Genomic DNA, 23,737 nt, shown 5'->3' with positions numbered 1-23,737 from the left:
TGATTCAACTGACCGAGATTGTACCAGACATCCATCTCTCCGCTTAGAGTGCGGACCTCGATAATAGTCTGACCAAGGAAGTCATCTGATTCGCGCTTGAACTTCTGCTTCACACGAGACTTAATGTCATCATCCTCATCCCACACTCGCACCTTGATGCGGTCAGAGGAGTTGTGACACTCACTACATAGACAGAACCAGAGAATCAGTCACAGCTTACATTAACAGTTGGCCAAGAAGACCAGATGGATTACTATCATGACTCATTAAACATGAAATGCAAGGGTAAACAAAAAGCCTTAAACAATTTTAAATGCCTTTTACTTCATCAGTAGACAGCAGATCATATTTTGTAACTGCAACTCTACAAGAATTAGAATTAAAGTTTAGTCAACTAATAGAAAATGAATGATAAATAATGATCTATGAAGTCATTCATCAAAAACAAATGCCACATATTTGATGGTTCCAATCTCTAACATTGCTTGTTTCTTTGTTTTATATGATTGTTTGCAAAAAAAATACTTTTTAAATTTATAACCATTATTTTGCCAAAACAAGCTCAAATCAACATGCAGACAAATGATCAACTGTGGCGACCCTGAACTCACAGGATAAGCCGAATGGACAAAAAAATAAAATAAAATATTTCCATAACAAGCTATTTAGAGTTAGGTTCTGGGAACCTGTTTGCTCTGATTTGCATTTTCCAATAACTTCTCATATTTCAATTTCATGGCTAAACAAAGCAGTTATCTACAAGGAACAACCAGTATTATACCTGGTAATGAAAATAATCATTATTTAACAATCCAAGTATTCTCAAAACATCTCAACTCACAAATTAAATGTCTCCTCCCAGACAGGGTTAAGGTTTCCATAGATGGTCTTGGTTCTCTTTTTGGTTTTTCCCACCTGGACGGTGACATAAGGATCACTGGAGCCAGTTTTATCCTTTGCTTGTAGACCCTGTGCACACAACACTAGGAATTGGGGGGGGAAAGGGAAAGTTACTGTGTGTGTTTAGATGTAAACAAATGTCTCTTATCTCATTTGACTTTCTGCTCTATGACCCCACAAGTGCCACCTGTGCTCACTTCATTCAAACAGCAGCTTGTCTCTGTTTAAAGACACAAACGCCTGACATGTGCCATTTCCTGACTCTGACTCTGATGGTGACAGTGTTGGCCAACTCTCTTCTAAAGGTATTGAACTGCACTGGACTGAATTTGATTTCCCTCTCACCTGTGATGCTGATCTTGGCTGACCATTTAGATGTGCCATCGAGCACGCTCTGTTTTATCTGCTTCATTTGGGTGACATGGGCGGACTTGGGGACAGCGAACACTTCCTGAATGAGTTCAAAGATCTCTGGTTTGTTCCTCTCACGAATCTTCATGCGGTCCTTCAGAACCATGATGATGTTCTGGGTTCGGTCCTCTGCACCATGTTTGGAGCTCTTTTCTGCAGCTCCTGGTTAGGAACAATTAAATAAAGAATCAGATATGTAATAATACAGGCTATAGAAATTTGATATGAGGTGTCTATGGCTTTGAGTTTCCTTAAAGTCATTAATTATAACATATGAGAGGATTATTGCCTGGTTTTTTGCACTGTGAAAGTGAAAAGTGAGAATTTAATTCAGAGCAGAAAAGAAGCCAGCGTAAGCGATAAAATAAAAGGCATAGATTATAAAATAAACGTAGACAATTTCTTTACAGATGAAAGAGTGGTATCAGTCTTCTGAAAGGTTGCAAACAATGCTTATTTCCAATAACTACACCTATAGACGACACATGATGTAACTGATGTAAACAAACAAAACATTTACAAAAGTCCAGTTGTGGAAAGTACATGTAAGTTACATTTACGTATATTGTGGACTTTAAATTCTATATAGGTTCATTGAACATTGATGTTTGGAAACACACATCCATCAGGTTGGTTAGTACCAAACATTAACGTATGCATAATCCAGTCATTTTTTTTCCCACATATTAACACTTATATCATGTGCAATAGACATTTTTCTTACTTTGTAGACAGTCAGCATTGAGAAGATCTTGGCACTTTTCGTGGCACTTGACACCACACTCGGTACAGCGCATGCCCTGGCGAGCAATACCCCACAGGAGTCCCTCGCACTCGTAGCAGTAAGTGGGGGTGGTGGCAGTCCACACCTCGAAATTGTGTGGTGTGGTGCAGGAGATGGGATATATAAGGGCCTGAAGGGTCTTCTTGTAGACATGACTCTTCTAGAAAAGGTTCAGACAAGAAAGAGGTCCAGGGTCAACAGAATGAAAAGCATTTGGGCCTGATGTATAAATACTGTAAATTAGTACTGACCAGTTCTTCATTGTGTAAGGTGCTGGATGTCAGGGCGGAGGTGATGCCTGCCTTCCTGGAGTTCTGGACCAAAGACTGTGACATTAGAGAAAAGGGGACATTATCTGAGCTCAATTTGTAATTTAATTTTAAAAATAAAGACAGATGTCATTACAGCCTATAAACTAGATTTATTTCTACCGTCTGTCTGGCAATGATTCCTAAATAGGTAAAACAAGTGCCTCCTTTTCAAAAGAGTGGCCAATTCTCTGATGAGACTGAAAAAACACTCTCAAAATATATATATGTTTCTGGACAAGATGGTGTTGCTGCTACTCACCATAGCCTGTGGCAGTAATGGTAGGAGCAAATGGGAGATTTGTTATTAGAAATAAGCAAAGAGAAGAGAATTCACACAGAATTAAAAATGCCAAGAAAGTGTTGAGAAATTAATGGATTAAGTGTAGATTTTCTGCTAAAATTATTTTGGACAACCAAAAAACAAACAATTAAATTAAACAAAATAAAAATACAAGAGGAGGAACAACAGAAGGTGACTATACAATCAGTTAAAACTTAAAGGGTTAAGGAAGCCCCAGCTGCAACCAGACAATCAGACAACATCCCACATCTAAATGAAAGAATCCCTGCTATTTAGCCAGAACCCCACACTATCCAATCAGTTACATATGACACTGACCAGTTGTGCTGTTTGTTTGTTTGAAAGAGAGGAAGAGAACCACGCACCTGCCTGGGACTGTCTGTCATTGCACAGTGACTGTTACTGTGTGACAGCACGATTTATTATTGAAGACAGTCATTGGAGCTAATTTCTTGGTAATTTAGTGGTAATGCTTGGATCTGATTTACTCAGTAACAATGCACATTGAGCTTTCCCTGGCAGTTGATGTATATCCAAATTGCCATCCTATTTACAGTCTGCCTTTTGTTAGTCTTGAAAACGTATTTTTGAAATTAAACAATATTTTCATTTTCAGGGAATGATGAGATCAGAAGATTAAAGACACTCACTATTGGGTGTGGTAAAATAAGGCTACAGCCAGCAGCCAGTTAGCTAGGTATAGATATAGGACTAAACTATAGAATGGATCCAAAGGTCTTAAAATCCACCTATTAGCAATCAAAAACTACACTATTAATATGATGAACTTTGTTTAACATGTGCAAACTATCAAGTGTTTAAATGTCAAGGTTTAATGGAAAGTTAGCCAGATGAGCTCTTTCCTCTGCAACAATCAAACAATTAAAATGGCAAACGTGTGCCTTTATGGTTTTCTTTTCTGTAACTGAAACATGATAACATATGCCAATAAATTTAATCTAGCTGCTATAACCTTGCTAAGAAAATTTGATCCCCCTGACATTTAACAGAGGTAGAACACTTCTAATGATAATAAATAAAAAAACTCAACGAAGGTGACATAAAGACAATATAGTAGAGTGAACGAGAAAAGTTGAGAAAAAGAAAACAAACAGTTGCAGATAGACAGAAGAGTGCTGACTGCTAAGCTAAATGATAGATGGACTTGGGAGATGTAAGACACTTGGTCAGGGGAATATAAAGTGATTAGTGTGTAAACTCACCAGATCTCTGACGAGAGGCATAGCTTTCCTCTTCCTGAGGTCTGGCATGCTGTCAATGCTATACAGAGCACCGCCCATCCTGGAAACAACACATGCACGTTCAACATCTCTTATCTTTTTAGCTACAGTTATTAACGAGAAACAGGCAAAACAAATCAAATCCATTAAGACATAAAGGCCTTGGACTTAAGGCCTGTGCTCTTTGGTTGGTAAGTTAAGGTATAGATCAGTGAACATAGTAGCAACAGCATCAACGTTACTTACCCTGCTGATAAAAGCAGAGAGGCAATGCCAACACTTTCTCCTCGGGCCTGCAGAAAAAGAGAAATAAGATTAGAAAAACAGGCAAGCAGAGAACCATTTCAGCTGTGGCTTGGAAAATTGGAAGCATAACACATTACAGTTCTGTACTTGGTGTTTTTTATATGGTTCTTACTGAGAACCAACAAAATCAATAGATATTTCATTATGGTTATTTAACAAAAAGCTAATATATTCATTGTTCTTTTGTGAGTCATGGTGAGTTGTTTTCACAATAACTATTTCCAGGATTCATAAATGAATAATACAACACTGGTACACGTAAGACATAAAAAATAAAGCAGAGGAAATGTTTAAAGCAGTATAGCTGAATTTTGACTAAGGGGCTGAGGTGATTATTGACATCATCGATTAGAGCAGGTCTATTTATACTCAGTTTTCTAATTCTATCTGGTCTTTTATGAAAAACCATGTCCTATGGCTGCCTGCTTGTTCAAGGAGTAACACGTAGCACAGATACTCAAGTCACACTAGTAACAAAAATACTCCAAACTTTGAAAATGATACTTTGCAGGCTTACAGCAGCGTCCCATGTCTTCTTTCTTGGATTTCTAAGAATATCTTACAAGAAATATATTTGACAAATTGACACACTCTGGCCACACCCACCTGAGAGTCTGCTCCAGCCATGGGTAATCTGAACAGACTACATGCAAATCGCTACGAGGATGCCAAACAACTGAAAAGAAAATTATGAAATGGCAAAACAATACAAGGGGTATACAGAAACTATCAAATAAAAACACAACAATACAGTATAATCCATGGCAACAATCACAAACCAGGAAAAAAGGTGGAGCAGTAAACAAAAAGCCAAACTCATGCAGGGACTGATGCAACAAGTCAGTGAGCTCAAATTAAAGCACAGCAACAATAAACAAAAACACTACATTATCCATTGTCATGAGTGCAGGGATTCAATTGGCAAATACACAACATTGTGATCTCCCCCTCCACACACACACTGCTTGTACCTCTTGCAGTTGTAGTCGTACTCTGCTGAAAAGTCGAAGCCAGTTGGCTTTGGCTCTGGCAGGACCGGGTTCCATGATTTCCCTCTTTGGAAAGCTAAAAGGGCGATTAAAGTTTTTTTTATAATTCTGTTAGTCCATCTGGATGTGTCCTAATTTATTATTAAATTATTTTGCCATTTAGCTTCCTAGGTGTTGTGCTTCTTTTTTGCTCTATGAAGCCTTTAGTGTAAGAACAGTGTTCACCTTGTAACAGGAGGCTCTTCTGTCTTCTCCTCAGAAGCTGGTGGGATGCTATCTGCGGCTTGAGGCTGCTCTGGGGGTCGAGGTTCCTCCAGTGGTGCCTCAAATTTGGACCCAGGCTCCAAGGATTTGGAGTCAGAATCTGCAACCTGTGGTGTAAATGTTGGGGTGGATGTAGTGGTTGTAGACAGATCTGGATGGGTGGTTGCAAAGGGAGGTTTGCTGGAGTCTGAACTGAAATGAGGCAACTTGTCATCCTGTGAGACTGGGGGTAGACCAGGAGCTGTGCTGGGGGGCTGGACCTGATCCTGCACAAGTCGCTGCTGATTTAGTGATGTCTGCTTCTCCAGTGGTGGCCTGGTGGAGTTCAGTCCATCAGTGGGCGACATATAGGTGTGGGCGGTGCTTGTGGGTGTGTAGGGCAGCTCCTGGTCTTCACTGAGTGTGCCTTCTAGTGGATACATATCTTCATCTTCCTCATAAGGCATGTCCTCCTCATCTCCATAGTTGTACTCTCCTTCCTCCCCATACATGTCTACCACCTCTTCATCATATAGTGCCCCCTCTTCCCCTCCATCTTTCAGGTAGCCTCCCTCATCGCTATAAATGCCTTGGTGGTCTTCACCATCCCAGCCTGGGGAATCCTCTTTGCCGTAGCTGACAGAGGAGTGGCAGGAGTGGTAGGAGTCGTTTTCATCGTAGAACTCAGAACCTCGTAAACTCTCTCCATCTTCAGGAACAAACTCCTCGCTCAGCTGAGAGCTCCCTCGACTCAACTCGCCAGACGAAGCGTAACGACTATCTGTAGGACTAAAGGAAGGGAGGAAGATAGAGACACCTGTTACATAAACTCACCCACACAGGCTTAAATGTAAACTAGGGGAGATCGCTGAGGTGTTTTCATTAGGGAATTTGTGTTGGAGGCCAAGGAGGGAGACAACTACAAAAACCAATTACGATACTCAGAGCACAGAGGTTTAGGCTAGTGATGCATCTCTGTAACAAGGGGGATCATAATTTTATTAACGGAAAGATTACCATGGATACTAATTTTGTTCAAACACAAATTATACAGAAACACACACCATACATAAGCAGATAATTAGAAAACAGATTTTCTAGATATGAATGAGAGTAAACCTAGAGAGGTTAGGGTAATTTATTACCCTGGCAGAGCAAAAACTCTCTTTCTGTGGATAAATAAGGGAAAAATATTTATTCACAATGATGAATGAGACTATCAGACACTGAAGCAGACTATGAATCAGGGAAAGACCTGAGACATATACAAAAACAATTTCTTACACACACAGTCACATGGAGAGGCACTCACACTTTATTTTTTGGTCTCTATTGATTACAGTGATGTGGATTCAATAATGTATGATGCAGGAGAGAACTGTGTAACTGAGAGAACTTGGGCTGTGAGCTACAGGGAATACACAAATATGTATAAATGGGCACATTAACAGTCAATCACAAACCCCCGTTCTTTCCTATTCGTCAACTATCTCACAATCTCTTTCTCATTCAGCACAAAGACTAACACAGCCTGTGACAAATGCTTGCATAAAGCTTGTGTCTAAATAAATGTCTGCCCTCTGTTTGACCAAAGAAGAAAAAAAAAGATGATGAAACAAAGATGAATATGAACATAATCTGTCTTGGCCTCTCTTCTAGGGCCCCATTATTAGGTTGAAGGCCTCCTGCTGTCTCACAAGTTGAAAGTAAATGTGTATAATTACCAAGTGCGGGACACCCAGAAAAAGACAAGGCTCCTCTTAAAGTCTCACATCCAGGATGAGACTGTAATAACAGGCTGCCACGACAACAGATGCGCGCACACACACACACACACACACACATAGGCTTTTCCACAAACTCCAACCAACAATTAACCTTTCTGTCTCAGACTGTTATGCAACAGCACACATCTTATCAATCACTTGCCCACTCACATAAACAGAAAACCATACAGACATTTAACAATGTATGATAGAATGTGTATGACACATTATTTCTGATTATTTCATTTAAAGATAGATGCAACACCTATAGTTCTGTATAAAAATATAGAATATATACATATACAGAGAAAGGGTAAGAGCACATGCATGCAAGCACAGCGAGCGAGGAGGACAGGACAAGTCCACCACTGACGTCACAGCGAGACGGAGCCACAGGCCGGAGCAGAAGGAAGAAGAGGAGGAACTGGAGAGGAGGTACAAAGACCCACCTATCGGACAGTGAATGCCTACTGTCTAGAGAATACTGACGACTGGTGTGCCGGCTCGACCCTGAGCCTGAGTCGATATCACTGCGCCCGTTGGTGGCCGAGTCTAAACTACCATAGTGTCTGGTAAGAGGAGCGGGGAGGGAAGTAGGGAGGAGGGAAGAGGTAGGAAAGGAGCGTCAGTAGAGCCCAGTAAACTGAACCTCTCGACTACCCTGAAGGACAGGATCAAAGTTTTCATGTCTGTCCTACAACTGTAGACAGGCAACTGTATAAACAAAGAAACAGACTTGCTTGCTATAATTATTTTTCCTGTACATAGCGACTGTTAAGAGGTCTCTAAAACAATATTAATGCAAGTGATGGAGGATGAAATCTACAGTTCCAGTTCTCTTTAAGTGAAGCTAATATGAGTGTTTAGCAGACCAGTTTATTCAGATCAAGTGGAAATAACCCAAATTCCTTTTTGTATTACCATCTGTCCACGACACAACAAGTAAACACTGATTGTGGAATATTAATATTAGAAATGGGGTGAAACAGGGAAATTCAATATTTAAAGGATGACTTCAGAATGTATCCACTTGATTTTGTCCTGCTTCACTGACATTGGAGACACAGACAACCACCACAGGGAGCATCTTAATGGCCAATGTGACAGGAGGGATGACTATTTCACCACTGCACACTGTTTTGAGACAGACATTAAAAACTGTGAACCTATCCTATCCAAGTATAAGGGCTCCCAATAAAACTGATCCCTGGAATATTTTTCGTTCCCCATCTAAAATGACCATATTAAAAGGTTAAAGTTCCCTTTCAGCTTTTCTGAGCAATGCATGAACTTTTATGATCTGCCTCTAAAAATCATCAGAAATACTGTTATGTCCAGAAATTAGTTGATTTTCTGTTCTACAAGTTAGCGCCGAAGAGATACCATGCAGTTTCTCAGTTGCTCACACACTTGACATGCACAACAAAATGCAAACACACACACACACATTCGCACAGAAAAGATAACTACAAAGGCCTGCTTCATACATGACCTGTATACAAGAGCTGTGTGCCTCAGCATGCTTGTATACTCTGAGGCCAGGATTAATCTCTAGAGGAGGAGAGCACAGTGGGACAACATGTTACCATGTACAACATGATGAAACAAAAGATGGCTGCAGGGGCTCAGCTGTCTCAGGGCTATGTGCTAGACTCCATATAGATTTTATAACAAAGGAATATTTTGTTTACAATTATTTTACATTTTCAGCAAATATATTTGTTCCTTATTCTGTCCCACTGAAATGAAACGTTTCTCCTACTTAGGTCTGCTGTTACAGTACATTAGGACAACCCCTGTGGTAATCTCATAGATGCATATAAGCAATAAGGCTAAGGAAAAAGAAACCACTTTGCCTCAGTCTCATCTGTGGCTAAGTAGTGGCTGTAATGTACCTCATGGCTCTGTGGTCATAGTCCAGCTCATGAATGTCATTATTGTAGGAATGTCTGTAGTGCTGATTCCTCATGGGATACTGGTGCATAGAAGCATTGGGCTGGGAGGTGGTGTAGTAAGGGGGTGGAACGCTGTTGCTGGTCTCACTGCGGTAGTCACTGTCCCTGTCATCCACGGCACTGTCTGGGTCCTCATCTGTCCACAGCGGGAGATGGGACAAAATGAAGAGGGGATATAGGAAAACTGGTGAGAATTGTATTATACAATATTTGCGAATCATTTAAAGTACTTGGTTAAATGTATTTTAAAGTATAATATCACACAAAGAACCAGCGGTTGACTTTCAGCTACCTTTCTGTGTGCTCACTATATGTTCTCATATGCACAGAAAGGTGGCAAATTAATGTAAAAGATATTTCTTTATTTTTTGTTTTGATAATGGTTGTGGAGACCGCTAACAAATCGGTCCACAATCACACATAGGTCACTCCAAAGGCCATAGCATATGATTCACATCAGTTTTATACCCAGCAGATTATTCAGTGATCCCTCGTGCCCTATGGAAAGGGGCTTTGTCATCCTAGCCTCTCCACTAATTTGTTCACATTTTCCCTTAAATTTGGTCCCGTCTGTATCTTCAGCAGTGCCACTTTTTTAAAATTTCATTTACTAAATTTAACTCCAATAGCTTGACTTTAAAATCCAGAGGGCTGTGGATACCAGCCGAAAGGAAATTCGAGAAGGATGTGTTGAGAAAAAAAACTAAACAAAAAAAAAAACATTTTCATGGCAGCTAATGTTCTCTGAGGAAATCAACACAAAGAGATTATTACATTAACTCAGACAAGGACAACAAATACACAATTACTCCAAGTCATTAGTAGACATACATTAAAGAAACTTACTTTGTTGTTCTCCCCATAGACTCCAATTACCTGCAGGAAGATAAAGGAGAAATAATTATTTTAAAAATGTTAACGTGTATGCAAAGTGTGAAGTTAATCAGTATCCATTTATGTACATGTATGAGTATAGAAACTTAGGTAAAGATTAGCTTTAGTTTAAACATTGTTGGTATTTATGTTCCTAAGTAAATAAGAACAGAAAACATAATGCTGTATCATCTTTGTACGCACACATAGACATCAAGCATCCAACCAACCTGCTCTGTCGACAGTTTTATACTGTACACACTTAAGCTGGGTACTAATCATCATGAAGACAGACTGACAGGCAGGGTGGTGTGTGTCTGACAACCAAGTGTATGTCAGCTCACATTCATCACACATCTAGTAACTATAAGTCACTCTAGTGCTCGAGCAGGCCTACATGCGTGATTTGTCACAAGCTGTTCTTCCTCCCTCCGCCCAACCTTTGCCTCATCTATCATCTTCATTTCGAGCTCCCGTCTAATCCTGATCTCTGTGAGTCAGAGTGAGAAAGCAAAGGGAGCGGGGAGAGGAATAACAGGAGGTATAAAAAAGGACACAGCAGGGGAAAGCACAAGAGCAGGTGGATAAGGGAGAGGCTCACAGCATTGCGTGGATGGTGCATGTAGTGGTCGCTCCGGTTCCTCCTGATCGGCATACTGAGGGGGAAAAACAACAAATCTCAAAAAAGCTCTTCCTACTAGCATAATTGCTTGTAATCATATTGACATTTCTCTGTATTATTGGTGACCAGGGATTGTATTTGAAGAGTATCGAAATAAATGAAGAACAGTTGGAAAATAATTATGAATGAAAAAAATGTAAAGAGGAAATACTGATGACAGAGTGTGCAAAGAGACATGGGAAGAAAATGTGGAAAAGAATGAAGTTCTTACATCTTGATCTCTCATGGCATTAAGTTGTTCAAGTTTCTTGGCCCAGTATCTGGCCTCTTCCTCTGGAATGTCTGCAACAAACACAAACCCTTATAATATTCATTGGATTTAATTCTATGTAGATTTCTCTAAAAATGTTAGATTAGGGCCAGACACTACGCATGCTTCTTTAGCATAGCTTAACACAGCTGAAAAGGAGTTTAAATTCTCTCACTTTAAACTGTGTGTAATCAGATGTGCGCATTACTGCACTTATAGCCACACAGCTATGCAGCGGGTGTTATAGCTATATAAATGGCAGTAGGGTTGGTTTAAGGTAATAGTAATGGTGCACTACAGCATTACAAGAACTAATTACTCCAATATTTGTTGTATATTTTATTTACATACTGTAAATTTAGCATAAAACAGGACAAGGCAGGTTAAAACCAGAATGAAAGGCCAAACCTAGCGGCAATTCAAAGCGTGTATCAAGTAGCACCCTGTGAAAGGTTGGGTCTTTGGTTCCACAAATTTCATTCTCAGCCATTATCACATTGGAATCCAGGGTCAGCCACTGACCTGGACCCTCCTGGAAAGAAAAGAGAAAGAGGTGTACAATTAGAACAATAAACTTTTAAAATAGCAGTGTATTAATGTAATGTATTATTAGTAATGTTTATATAGTTATTACTGTTAACTAATGCAAACTAAATGCATGTTTACTACGCAGGAATGAATCAATGACACCAATTTCTTTTTTATTATCATAAAAAATTGCTGTATATTTTCAATACATGAATGGCATCTCTATCCAAATCCCTAACAGAGTAAAACAGAACCCCAATATTATTTGAGTGATATTTGGCTGTACTGTCCACCAAGTGATGTTGCCCCTCTTTAAACGTTTATATTTGTTTAATAAGCTAAAATCAGGGGAAAATAAAAGTGACAAATAAAATACATGAGATTCAACAGGAAGGCTCAAAGTGCTCTCCAGGTTTCACAAAATTAATAAATTAAAATAACATAAAAAGCAATGAGTTTTAATAGCCCTTATCCGGATATTTTAATAATTGCATTTATTCATTTCTCAGACTGGGGTATTGTTGTATATTAAACAAATTTTAAAGAGAAAAAGAAGGAGGCAGTGCACCTCATTGGACTGCCGTATGCTGCCCAGAGGGATCCATAAGGTGCCCACAATGGTGTCCCAGATGAGCCCTTTATTCCACACCTCCACCGTCAGGCCCAGATCCAGGCGGTTTATTTCGCTGCACAGCAGAAGTAGTGAGAAGTAGGTTAGGAAAAAAGACAAACAAGTTATGAAAAAGCAGACAGAGACACCTCAGTGCATGGGGGGTTTTCGATAGAAATGCACTTTCTGCCACCACGAGCTGCACTTAAATCTGGTGATGGATATGCACTGTGATTCAATCTGCTGAGGGAAATGAGTCATTCAGCGTGAAGATGGAAAGAGTAGGTCGCTAGTAAGATATAACAGGCAGGAATAAAACTGAGGCTATCTATAACAAACAGCAGCAACCTCTATGCCCTGTTTTTCCACCAAGCAACATTCATACAGAGTATAAACCTTAGGTATCGATACAGTCAGGGCTTGCTAGGAATTGTAATGTGAGTACCTATCTGACTGGCAGATTGTCAGATCACTGAGCATCTCTCATCATTGAACAGCGCCTCTTCCCAAACCCACTGGCTGTCTTTAGTGAATCAAAACCTAACAATAGAACCAGCTTTAAAATGAAACTGTATCTTTGTATGTTTCCCTGAGAGTTGAGAAAGCAATTTGGCAAACAGCTGAATAGGGTGTTGCTTCATAAAAAGGAAAGGGCGAAGAGGAAAAGAGATGGCAGGATGAAGGAACACTGTGAGATTCAAAGAGAACGGGAAGAATAAATGTGCAGTTTTTACTTTAAAACGGGTGTTTTTACTGTTAAGGTAATATTCTGGAGTAATTAGTTGTCATGAAGCCCAGATTGGGAGAATCTCTCTCGACTGGCTGCGTGAAACCTGCTGTAGCAGCTCAGACTTCGCAGGAGTTACATCATCTCCATTCTTCAAAGGGAAAGAGGAAGGTAGGAAGAAAGTGGACGAGGTAAGAAGGCAAGAACCACTCACAACATGAAGTCCTGCTCCCAGCATGGCTGACAGCCACGCACAGCGATGGTTGTGCTCTTGACATTCTGCACCTTCAGCGTCACGTATGTGTTAAGTTTCTCTGTAAAAAGGTAAAAACAGAAACCTCCGGTCATTCTACTATGTGTGTTTGCATGAAACTATGTGCTTCAGTAAAAATAGTAACAAATGCATGATATCTGTAGACCACAAAGCATAACTCACCTTGGGTTCCATCAAGCTTGGCTTTCTTCACTGCAAATACATTGAGAAAAAGAAACTAAATTAATGTAACTATGGAAGAAATGAAACATAATATTTGTTACCATGAGAGTTTTTAAAGATTTCACATCACCATGCTACAAATATAACTTGAGTCGACTACTGCCTGTGGTCACAGTATGATTTCAGCCTGGCTTCCGCCTCTAGCTCATGTGCATGAAACTATGGTTGGCTGCTGATTGGCAAGAGCTTGGCATTTCAGAGAGAGGAGGGGGGTGGTCTGCTCTTCTCAGCTTGAAAGTGCTCAGTCTGCTTTGGGCAGAATGCCAGGATCTGAATATGAAATGCTGCAATCATTCAGTAGGAGATGCCAGGGTCTCTGAGTCAGAGGGGCAGAAGGACAGTTTGTGCAGGTGACAGTAAAATGTGATGCTGGGCATGAGATTGGCCACATGCCCCCTCCCCTCTCACTGTGGTTGTGTGTTTACTTGTGCATGGTTGACAACAGGGGGTGCTGCATAAAAGATTGAGCAGTTCTGGCTTTTTTATTCCACGATAGATGTGGCTCTGGTGAGGTACTGCCAACTCTTCCACAGAGGGACTTCTGGAGGTGCCAGACTGACTTTTAAAACCACAGTGACGTCAAAAACCTATTCATTATTCATTGAGTCCTGCACCCTGTCGATCCCCAACATCCCCACGTTCAGCAGTGAAGTATTAATATTCACAGCTCTGGGTTTTAATCCCTGCTGATTGCCTCTTTTCAATGGCGATATACTTAAGGTAAAAAAGGTTGGGAAGCATTATTTGAAATCGATCCAATTGGACCTCCATAGCCAGCAATAAAAAATTACATGAGCATAAGTGAATAGCTGTAGGAAGAATGACTTTATAATGTACAACCCATAGGCCAACTGTCTAAAATAGAAGGGGCTAAATTAATAAACACTAGCTGTTATTCACTCAAGGAAATCCTTGAATTACAAAAGTGACATGGACAAAGAAACACATTCTGAGTCACTTTCATCGTCACCGCACAACAGGCATGATAACCATCGTGGACAAACTGTGTTCTAAAAAGAGCATCCCCCCAACAAAAAAAAAACAACAAAAATCTCCCTCATTTATAAGACGGGTGTGGTTCTGTATATGTGGCGTGGTGAGGCATGTGCTGCCTAGCCAACTGCAAAGCAAAATTCCTTTCCTGATATTTTAACTTCTGACAAGCCAGTGAATGACAGATACACCTCAGTTGCACCTTTTGCCATCTCTCTCCCTTTCTAGCATAGTACATGATCCTCTCCTCACTCTCAACCAGTCATCTGTCCTCTCTCTTTTTCTCTTTCGCTCAGTCACTTGCTCCCACAAGCTCCCTCTGCCATGTGGCGAGAATGCACGTGTGTTCCCGCTCTCTCGTTCTCTTGTGCTCCATTAATCTCTCTGTGCAGCCAGATGCGGGCACAGGGAGCTGCATCCCCAACACTAAAAATAACCACTTTAGTGTGACGGGGTGGGGGTGGGGGGTGCCGGAAAGGGAGGTGGGCGGGTGTGTGTGTGTGTGTGTGGGGGGGGGGGGTACTTGCAGCTCACAGGCATAAGACTAAACCAACACTGCTGCAGTTACAGCACCGAGGTAGGAGTGTAGGAGAGTAGGTGTTACATATTTTCTGCAAAGCTTAAATAGAAAATGTTGAGTCTCTGCCACATCAATTATAGCATCTCATTTCAGTTTTCTTTGCTGGGGAAAATTGAACACTCATTCACTCATACCCTTATTCAAAGGAGCTAATTTTTTTTTATGCCTTTGGTTTTACATTCAAACACTTTTAAAGAGCCCACGCCTCAGAGCAAATATACTGACATCAACAAAAATATAAACCTGTGGAAAGGCAAAGCAGGGAAGAAAATTCTAAAAAATAATGACAAAAACAGAAAACAGACTTACAGTAAGAAGACTGAGAGGTCATTACCATCTGTATATGTCAACCCCAGATAAAGACTGCTATCATAAAGACTAAAATCTGTGTAAACTGTAAACTTTAAAAACTTTCCAAACAGATAGGAGAGGTTAGCATCATTATGCACAGAATATGAATGCATTGTTGTATATACTATATATAATTCCTTTAAAGCACAACTGACCTTTGTGTCTAGCTATTTCCACACTGCCCGTATTATTACCACAGTAATGCAGCAGTGTGTTTTAAATGGTAATACAACACAGTAATAGCCAAGGACAGTTTGATGCTAAATTATATTCATCCTGACTGCCAGTCCTTCTGACAACTTCTGCAAAGAATCTTCCCTAACAAGCATCATATAACAGACCTCGCAGCCAAGGGTGAACAGCCATATTCCTCATCTTCTTTATTTCCTGACAACCACAATGAAAAAATATTATATCCATATACTGCTGCAGGCCTATATCCAAGTGAGTAGAAACTAATGGGAAAATGCCAGCAGAAGCCCAGGATAACTTTGGGGTTGCTATGCCAACAAAGCTTCAAGACATGAAGGGACCAACGAGCTTGAATTTTAGTCCTACAGGAAAGCAGCCTCTTCAGTACTACAAGTCCTCTCCAACCCCTCCCTCGATCTAAAGCAGAAGCTTGACAAAATCCCTTTGTTTCATCTTTTCTTTCCTCTTCCGTGATCAATCAAGCATCGAATTTATTAGATGCCTCTGCACAGGAAAACTGCCAAAGTGGGCCAAAAGTCCTCATAATGCATCATGCAAATTTACTCCTAGTTTTAAGCTTTAGTGTAATGAAGTGGCATTCATTAGAGCTTCAGTTCTGTTCAAACTTGTTAAACTGTTGACACAGAGGGCTTAACATACTGTAGACCATGTCACTCTTACTTCAAATACATCAGTGACTTCAAGAAATGATGGTTTGTCGGTTATGTAAATATAGTCGATCAAAAATATGCTGTGACAACACAATTTCTATTTCAAACATTGTGGTAAACTTCTTAGAGGCTGTGTGAACAGGAAAGAGGAGTAATTTTAAACCTAATGAATCTATTCTTGATCCCGGACAAATTTTTTATAAATACTGGGACCTGATGGTCAGAGCTCAATCAGTATGAGAAGAAAATTATTTTGTTTCTGCCACTAATCACGTGGTTTACCCTACCGTAAAGAAAACTCGGCAGCCTACTGCACACGCCTTTATTCCCTCCTCTAAGCGCAATTACGCTTGAAAATTGAAATGAAATATCTCGTTGTCGACTTGATAAAAACCCTGTTTGCTGACATGAAACAGAAAACCCCACGCTTCTTACAGGGTACAAACGGAGACTGGATTATATCTTGTCTCACTATGTTTGACAGCGGCTGCCAGAAAGCATACACCTACTCCATAAACTGATCCGGTTGTAGTAGTACAGGCGGTCATCGTAAACAGTAAGTTATCATTTACTGTAAAAGACCTCTGAGTAAATAATCATTTACAAAGTGAAAGGAGAGACAATAAAAAGATCCAAAAGTGATGGGTGGTGCTGCTTCTAAATGGAATCTGCATTCAACTACTTTTAATTATGCATCAGAATTAGCAAGAGTCAATAGCTATAGCAGAATATTGATGAATGGACCTCCATCCTCACAAGTTAATCCCTCAAAGATGATTTGGAGCTATCTAAGATGCTCACAACACTGGGTCGAGGAAACAGACACCGAGTTGAATCGGTTTTTCTTTTTCTCTTACCTCCAACACAAAGCAATGACATTTCTTATGCACGCCTTTATTACAGTGTCCAGCTCCTTCACCAGCTTCGTTAATTGACCCAATCTGTGCAATATACAGCTTGGGAATGAATCCTGGAGATAGAGGCGCCTCCCGTCGCAAGCAGGGAGAGAACCTGGCAGAGCTTGTTGCAGCGGACAAAAAGAAGTCTTCACACCGCCAGAGTGACTCCTCAGTCTTATTTTGTAGCGCGTCGGTCTAAATTTGAGGCTCTTTTACCTCCTTTAGCTCTCAGCTCTCCGATCCACAGCACACAGCCATCTTGTTCAGCTTCAGCACCACCGCTGCGTGGACAACTCCTGGCAGTGACGTCAGGGAGGTAGTGATGGTGTGTATGGGTGGTGGGTGGACTCTCCTGCTGTAGTTTCTCTGAAATATCTACGGGAATTTTCAGTATCCTCGAAATAAGATCATTTTATACACATGGTGGTATTCCGTGAACATTACTGACTTAACTTGATTTTAAGTCATTTTAATGCAGGAATGCCAGTTTCTTGGTTTGTGTTTTTTTAAGGTTTTTTATTCAAATAATTTTCATCCCGTTTAGTTTCCCCATAGTCTATTAAAAAGCAAACATGTTTCAAAATTTTTAGATATTTAATGAGCCCAAAAAAATCTGAAAAAACAAAAGTGTTAGATTAGCTGATTTTAAAAATGATGAGGTGAGTCAGTCAATAGATACGTGACTGACTGCAGATAAACTGTTGGTGACCAAGTTCTGCAGGATGCAGAGAAATCATTCTATGGCTAATATCTCTTTGGCAACATTTGAATCAGGCGGAATTAGTTGGTAAACTTACTGCTAAAACGTGTTGCATATTTACAGCAGGTCATCTTACCTTTATCCCACCTTTAATAAATAACATCAACAACCAAACTATGGTATACTATTCAACTCGGGATAATAGCTTCCATTCTCTGTGAGCCAACATCTCCTCCTGCTGGAATAAAACATCCTTTGCATCTTTACAGTTTCTCCTAAATAAATACGTTTGTCAAAATTGCACAAAATCATAGTCCACTACTTATTTTTAGATATATATGCAGTGCAAAATTGACAGAGGAAAATTGTTCTTTTCTTTTAAATGCATTTAACAATAACTTTAAAAAGCAAAACTGCACACATATTCACTGTGTTTGAAATCTTTCAGTATGATTTAATGAACATTAAAAAAAAAAAATACAAATATACTTCACAAATATATAATAAATGACAGCATGCGAAACATTCCAAACCCTGACATAATTGATGAGAATTCAAATATGTATATCCTGACATTTAAATTTTCTCACCTTCTATTTTTTTTCATGCAATCTAAATAGCACTACATTAACTTTAACCACCACCAAATGCCAAATGGCATTTATTGCAAACTGATAATTAGGGTTGTTTATTGTAAGTAATTGTTGCCGCAGATACACAGTAGGGAGAAGGTCAACATTTACTTAAGGAAAGTTGAGGAAGTAATAGTACATTACATTTAATTAGATTCCTGAACTAATAGTCCTCAACCCTGCCACACATTTACATAAAAAAAAAAAATTGTATGAATTTACATAAAAAACAAAAAAAGTATGTAGGAATGGACTGTGTGGTGGTGTTTTGAAGCATTTATAGCCTTTCCTCTCTTATCCTTGAGATATTCACATGCTTTCTTGAATGGCACTGACTTGTCCTAATACCTCTGAGCCTTTCATGGGTCCCTCGGATACAGGAATGAAATAGTCTCCACCTGCAGCCTCATCATAACTTCTCACTGACAAAGAATAAAAACAGGAAGTAACAGAAAAAAAAATATTCTAGGAAACATGGATAATCAGTTTTAAGGAGTGTTGCGCTTTTCTTAAATAAGTAATGTTATGTTATAATCAGTCATGGCGTCAAAAAAAAAAAAAAAAAAGGAATTTAATACACATTACTTGTTACTTTTTTAAAACGTAAGGTGTTACTTTAGTTTATTACTGTAGAAAGTAATGTCCTGCACTTTTAATGAGCAAATCACAGTCCAAAAATAACTGAATTATTTTAGTAATAATGTGAAAGTTCATATTCCTTAAATTGCATTACAAATTATTTTTTAGACAAACTGTTCTCCTGCTCAGCACAAGACTGCCAAGGCTGAGGAGCCTCTCCACCGGTGCACAATACAGCGTCGCTGTGTGGAATTTTATGGACATAGTTGTTATTATGGGGAACCTGCTTGCAATCTGATTCTCTCACTCCGACTCCAAATATTCAGCTTCAGTGTTGGAAGGATTTGAAGGAATCCTATATCCCCCTCATTTAACAGGAAAATGTTATTGTGTCTAATACTAGAGGTGACGTGTCTGTCTTAAGCATGGCTGCTGCTGCAGTGTGAAGCAGCATTACAGACAAGTGTCAAGTAATTATTGTCACGACTTACTTTATAATCTGTTACCCCCAACACTGGTTGTAAAAATGTAAACACATTACTGAGGACATAAACGACATAAACTAAGGAGCTGAGCAACTCTTTTTCTCTCATTTTTCCTGTGTCATAAAACTCCAAATGTTTAATGCCAGCTAGATTGTAATTCTAAGGAATTACATTTATTTTCATCAATGACACAATGAGCAATCAGTAAAAAACCCACAAGAATATTTTTCTTGTAACTGCCAAGACTTGCTCCAAGTTAACTTTTCCCAAGTTGAGAAAGAAATATACTGATGACAGCTATGTTATGGTAAATCAGAGTAATGCTTATCAAAGTCTTCATCTTCACATGATACTTAGTAGGTGGAGGTTGCTATTCACTAAGCATAAATAACTATTTTTCAATTGTACCTCATAAGGCAACATCCTTAGTGATGTGATGTGTACAAATGCAAGTCACACACCACCAGGTATTTTTACTTGTGATTAGTTAGATTGGATCACTTGTCTAACACAGGTTAAACACAAGAGTTACCTGTCTAAATGAGAGAGGACCTCACAAAGCTGGCTTAGCAGGGCGCGATGCTTGTGGGGGTTTCCCTCGAGGACTCCACTGAGACGAGTCAAATACGAATCCAGGTTCCCAAGAGATGCCGTCTCACCTGTACCTGTTCAGAAAAACAGTGGAAGAAATTTCTGTGTTATCAAATATTGATCATGTTATGGAATTTAAGCAGCTGTGGTAACTCTACATTTCAAGGTTTCTTGTTTATTTACTGGTAATAGACGCAGATATTCTAAGTCATTTAGCATTTAAGATGGATCAAGAGAAAAGAAGAAAATAAGTAAAACAAAGTTATTTTACTTGATATCAGGCGACCTTTCTAGTATATCATCTTTAGTGTTTGTATATGTTTGGCTGACCTGGGAGGGGGACTGACGATAAGCTGTTGACCAGTGTGTGTTTAATGGCCATCAGGTGTTGCTGAAGTGCCTGGGTACGTTTTTCATCCTGCCCCAGTTCAGCCTCCAGGCGCTCCTTAGCATTGTACATGTCCTTAATGTGCCGCTGCAACACTGCATTCTGCTCCTCAAACTCAATGTTGGCCTTACGAAGGCGCCGCAACTCAGCTTCTCGAGCTAAAACCACAAAGAGCAAAATAAAAAAGAATTTGAGAAATTAGAGTTTAAGTTTATGTCTTGAGTAATCTTGGATGGAACATGTGAAGTAACATCCCATTAGTCATTAAAGTGATTGCACAACTCTGCTGAACACACAGAGGATGTTTATTTGTGGTACATGAGAATGACAATGACCTGTTTCTAATGTTACCTTTGTTCTGATCGAGAAATTCCTCTGTGAAAATGGGTATGTCAAATCTTGAAAGGTCAGAAGCCTTAAAGATAAAACACATAATCAGTAAATGGGTTATTAAGCCATGAAAAGGCCAGGAAAAGTGAAAAGGCCATTGCGGAACATACATAGATGGTGTCATGTACCTTTGGTAAAGATGACCCTGAACTAGTACCAATTATGACTGATGGTGTGTCTTCTGAAAAAAAACATATGTGCATTATAAGATAGTATTGCTCTGGTGTCACAATTATTATAAATGGGGTAACGGATAGAAACACATGCACAAGCAGTAGCAAACATAATTAACATTAAAGAGAAGTCACCTTTCTTTATTCTTTTGTCTTGAATCTTGGCACTGGTGATATGATAGGCCTCAGTCTGCTGATACTCCTTCAATTCCTGAGCATACTGCATCTTCTCCCGTTCAGCCTCATCCAGATAACGCTGTTAGTACAAAGAATGTCGGTACTAGATAGAACTAGCTCATTGACTAAATAAAAAAAATATATTTTATTTTTCCAGAAATGCCAGCATACACATTCCCCCACCACCAAACTGAAAAAAAGCACCATTAATGGGAAAATCTCTTATAAAATGTATGCAAGCAGTGGCTTTTTTAACATAAAATGGACAGATAATGATGCTCCTTGCAGCATAATCCAAATACAACAACATTTCCAATTAATTTCTTCAATTTACTTTACTTGTATCATTATAGATACAAACCCAGTTACCCCAGATCATAAAGCATCATTAAATGTCCAGTGAACTGAATACACTGCATAGAAAACTCAAAAGGTTACCTGTTTGTCATTTGGAGCTAAACGTGTCCACTCTGCTCCGAGTCTCTTTGTGATTTCTGGGAAAGGTAATTCGGGGTATCGGGCCCGCATATGTTCTCGCCGTTCATTGAGGAAGCGGACATATCCTGTTACTGGTGCCTTGGGACCATTCGGTAGGACCTTCTTTCTTTTCTTTCCCTTTGGCCAGCCTCTCTTCTTCGGCTGGAGAGAGGAAAATCAACATATAAGATAGGGGGCTCACTCATCTGTGCTGTTCCTTCCCATCCAAGAGCAGACAATAATAACCTAACTACATACAGTCAGGTTTTAACATTTGATATATGAAGTCAAAATGGTGAAAATTTAGCAAAACGCTGTTTAAAAACTTTTGAACTTGAGGGTAGTTGTTTAGAATCAGACAATATTGCAAATTATTTCTGAATGAACATAAAATAGTTTGTGAGCATATACATAAATAGACATATTTATCTATATCTCTATTTTTTTTCCAATTTTTTTTTATTAGGAGGTATTTTACTGAGAGGGTTCTCCTCCCTCTACTGTTAAATCTGTTCATTTATTCCATGTGCCCTCATTTTGTTTCTTTAATTCAACAAATAGTCAACAGAACATTTGTGTCAAATAGCATGAGTATGCTCAGTGTCCCCTTTAAAAAGTTTATTGCTGCTTTGATCAGATTCACAATCTTCTGGCACTTAACAGAAATGCTATATGTTGTGGTCAGATGTACTTACCTCATCTTGTGGCGGATCTGCTGAATGTGATGCTTTTGGCTGATGAAAAGCATCATTCTGCTCCTGTTTGATCCCCCCCATGATGTTAGTCCGTGATATGTCTCAAGTAAGGCTACGAACAATATTTGACGAAACAAAACCCGTTAGTTTTCCCGAGGGGAAAACGTGTGCACAGAATAAAATTGGATATGTTGTAAAGGAGATGGGAGCAACTGTAAATGTTAGCATCAATTTACCCGCTATAGTGCCGCTACTTAACGCTAAGCTAACCTGCCTGCTAACAGTTGAGTGTGGCTAACTGTTCGCACTGTTCACACACAACGGACGAAATCTACACAAAAAGATTCTACAAAGTGCTCACTCTTCAGATGGAAAAAACTTACACAGCAAAACGTGTGTTGGTACAATCAATAAGATAAATCCACCCAGGTTATTAGCGCACTGCGGAAATTATTAGCACTTTTTGGATAAATGTTTTATTATTACTCACCCGATAATGAGTCCCTCGGCTAAACAGGAAGAGAAACCTGTCTGTCACCTGATTGGTCGGTACACAGACTCATGATTTGTTATTGGAAAACTTCCTCCGCCCCCTGCCCCCACCACCGTGGTCTTACTTGACGTGACTAATCTAACAGGGGGATAAAGATCTTGGGGGATAAAGTTGTAATAAGGTGATGATAATCGCGAAATGGATAAGTAACCAAAAACAATGGCCCACTTAAGCAAATGTACTTGTTTTTCCACTACAATTGCACTTCCCTGTGAACTCTATTCCAAAAATCACTAAAAGTTAAAAAGTTTTAACAACCTTTAGCATTTTTTAAATTCCACTTTATTGCTATAACGCGTATAATAACATAGTTCAAGTTTCTTTAGTTTCATTCCAGGTACTATATTTGTTATTTGTATTATAACAATAGTTTAGCTTTAAATATATATATATATATATATATATATATATATATATATATATATATATATATATATATTTCAAAAAGATATTTTTTTGAATTTTGGAATATTAAAGTTTAAAGAAAAGTCAAGATGCACGTGGCGCCCACCGCTCAGTTATAAAGCAGTAGTCGATGACTGTCTTTTATTTTGGCATTCTTTCCCGGAAGTGTAAAACTGCGGAATTCCGAATTCTTTAAGTAGATTGTTTCTTTCTGTAATTTTAAGAGGCAGATGTTGTGATCTACAGCCAAATCAAGTTACATGCCCACCCACTACTTTCAGAAGCAACTACAATAATTATTGGCTCCCTGTCCCGCATAATCATTTAAAAATTAATTTTCTTAATCACTTATACGTGATTTGGATAAAAGGAATCTAATAAATTGCACTTTAATGCCTTTGCGTACTGCTGTTTAACCTCTCAATTTCTAAAT

General features: G+C 39.2%; 2 protein-coding genes across 13 annotated transcripts in view; both read right to left on the bottom strand.

Annotated features, from left to right (window-relative positions):
• Positions 1-17,366, bottom strand: part of unc13a (unc-13 homolog A (C. elegans)) — a 43,272-nt gene extending 25,906 nt beyond the window's left edge. For 4 of the 10 annotated variants that reach the window (XM_067514554.1, XM_067514556.1, XM_067514555.1 and 1 more), the window contains exons 1-19: positions 17,018-17,365; positions 13,314-13,343; positions 13,092-13,191; positions 12,109-12,226; positions 11,421-11,544; positions 10,974-11,044; positions 10,682-10,736; positions 10,054-10,083; positions 9,148-9,343; positions 7,702-7,821; positions 5,469-6,275; positions 5,226-5,319; positions 4,195-4,241; positions 3,931-4,009; positions 2,347-2,421; positions 2,036-2,255; positions 1,246-1,473; positions 842-983; positions 14-183 (exon numbers count right to left, since the gene is read on the bottom strand). In XM_067514554.1, coding sequence (XP_067370655.1) covers positions 14-183; positions 842-983; positions 1,246-1,473; positions 2,036-2,255; positions 2,347-2,421; positions 3,931-4,009; positions 4,195-4,241; positions 5,226-5,319; positions 5,469-6,275; positions 7,702-7,821; positions 9,148-9,343; positions 10,054-10,083; positions 10,682-10,736; positions 10,974-11,044; positions 11,421-11,544; positions 12,109-12,226; positions 13,092-13,191; positions 13,314-13,343; positions 17,018-17,039 — 2,728 coding nt within the window. In that variant the 5' untranslated portion in view covers positions 17,040-17,365. Of the gene's footprint in view, positions 1-13; positions 184-841; positions 984-1,245; positions 1,474-2,035; positions 2,256-2,346; positions 2,422-3,930; positions 4,010-4,194; positions 4,242-5,225; positions 5,320-5,468; positions 6,276-7,701; positions 7,822-9,147; positions 9,344-10,053; positions 10,084-10,477; positions 10,571-10,681; positions 10,737-10,973; positions 11,045-11,420; positions 11,545-12,108; positions 12,227-13,091; positions 13,192-13,313; positions 13,344-17,017 lie in introns of those variants that run through there. The other 6 variants (XM_067514558.1, XM_067514562.1, XM_067514563.1 and 3 more) reach the window with 3 other exon arrangements.
• Positions 17,367-18,183: 817 nt separating this feature from the next.
• hmg20b (high mobility group 20B) lies at positions 18,184-22,944 on the bottom strand. Of its 3 annotated transcripts, none has more exons than XM_067514147.1 (9): positions 22,837-22,944; positions 22,347-22,458; positions 21,613-21,813; positions 21,133-21,253; positions 20,953-21,002; positions 20,786-20,849; positions 20,377-20,592; positions 19,988-20,120; positions 18,184-18,813 (listed from the first exon to the last, which is right to left on the bottom strand). In XM_067514147.1, the coding sequence occupies exons 2-9, from the start codon at positions 22,425-22,427 to the stop codon at positions 18,801-18,803; spliced, it is 879 nt and encodes a 292-aa protein (XP_067370248.1). In that variant the 5' UTR covers positions 22,428-22,458; positions 22,837-22,944; the 3' UTR covers positions 18,184-18,800. The 3 variants fall into 3 exon arrangements, with proteins under 3 accessions (XP_067370248.1, XP_067370246.1, XP_067370247.1); XM_067514145.1 differs by having other exon boundaries at positions 20,953-21,005; positions 22,837-22,943; XM_067514146.1 differs by having other exon boundaries at positions 20,953-21,005; positions 22,730-22,871.
• Positions 22,945-23,737: the final 793 nt, after the last annotated feature.

The sequence above is a fragment of the Channa argus genome, chromosome 8 (assembly GCF_033026475.1).
Source record: "Channa argus isolate prfri chromosome 8, Channa argus male v1.0, whole genome shotgun sequence".
Lineage (NCBI taxonomy): Eukaryota > Metazoa > Chordata > Actinopteri > Anabantiformes > Channidae > Channa > Channa argus.
The sequence above is the reverse complement of the archived record's forward strand: the minus strand, read 5'-3'. Positions and strand labels throughout refer to the sequence as shown.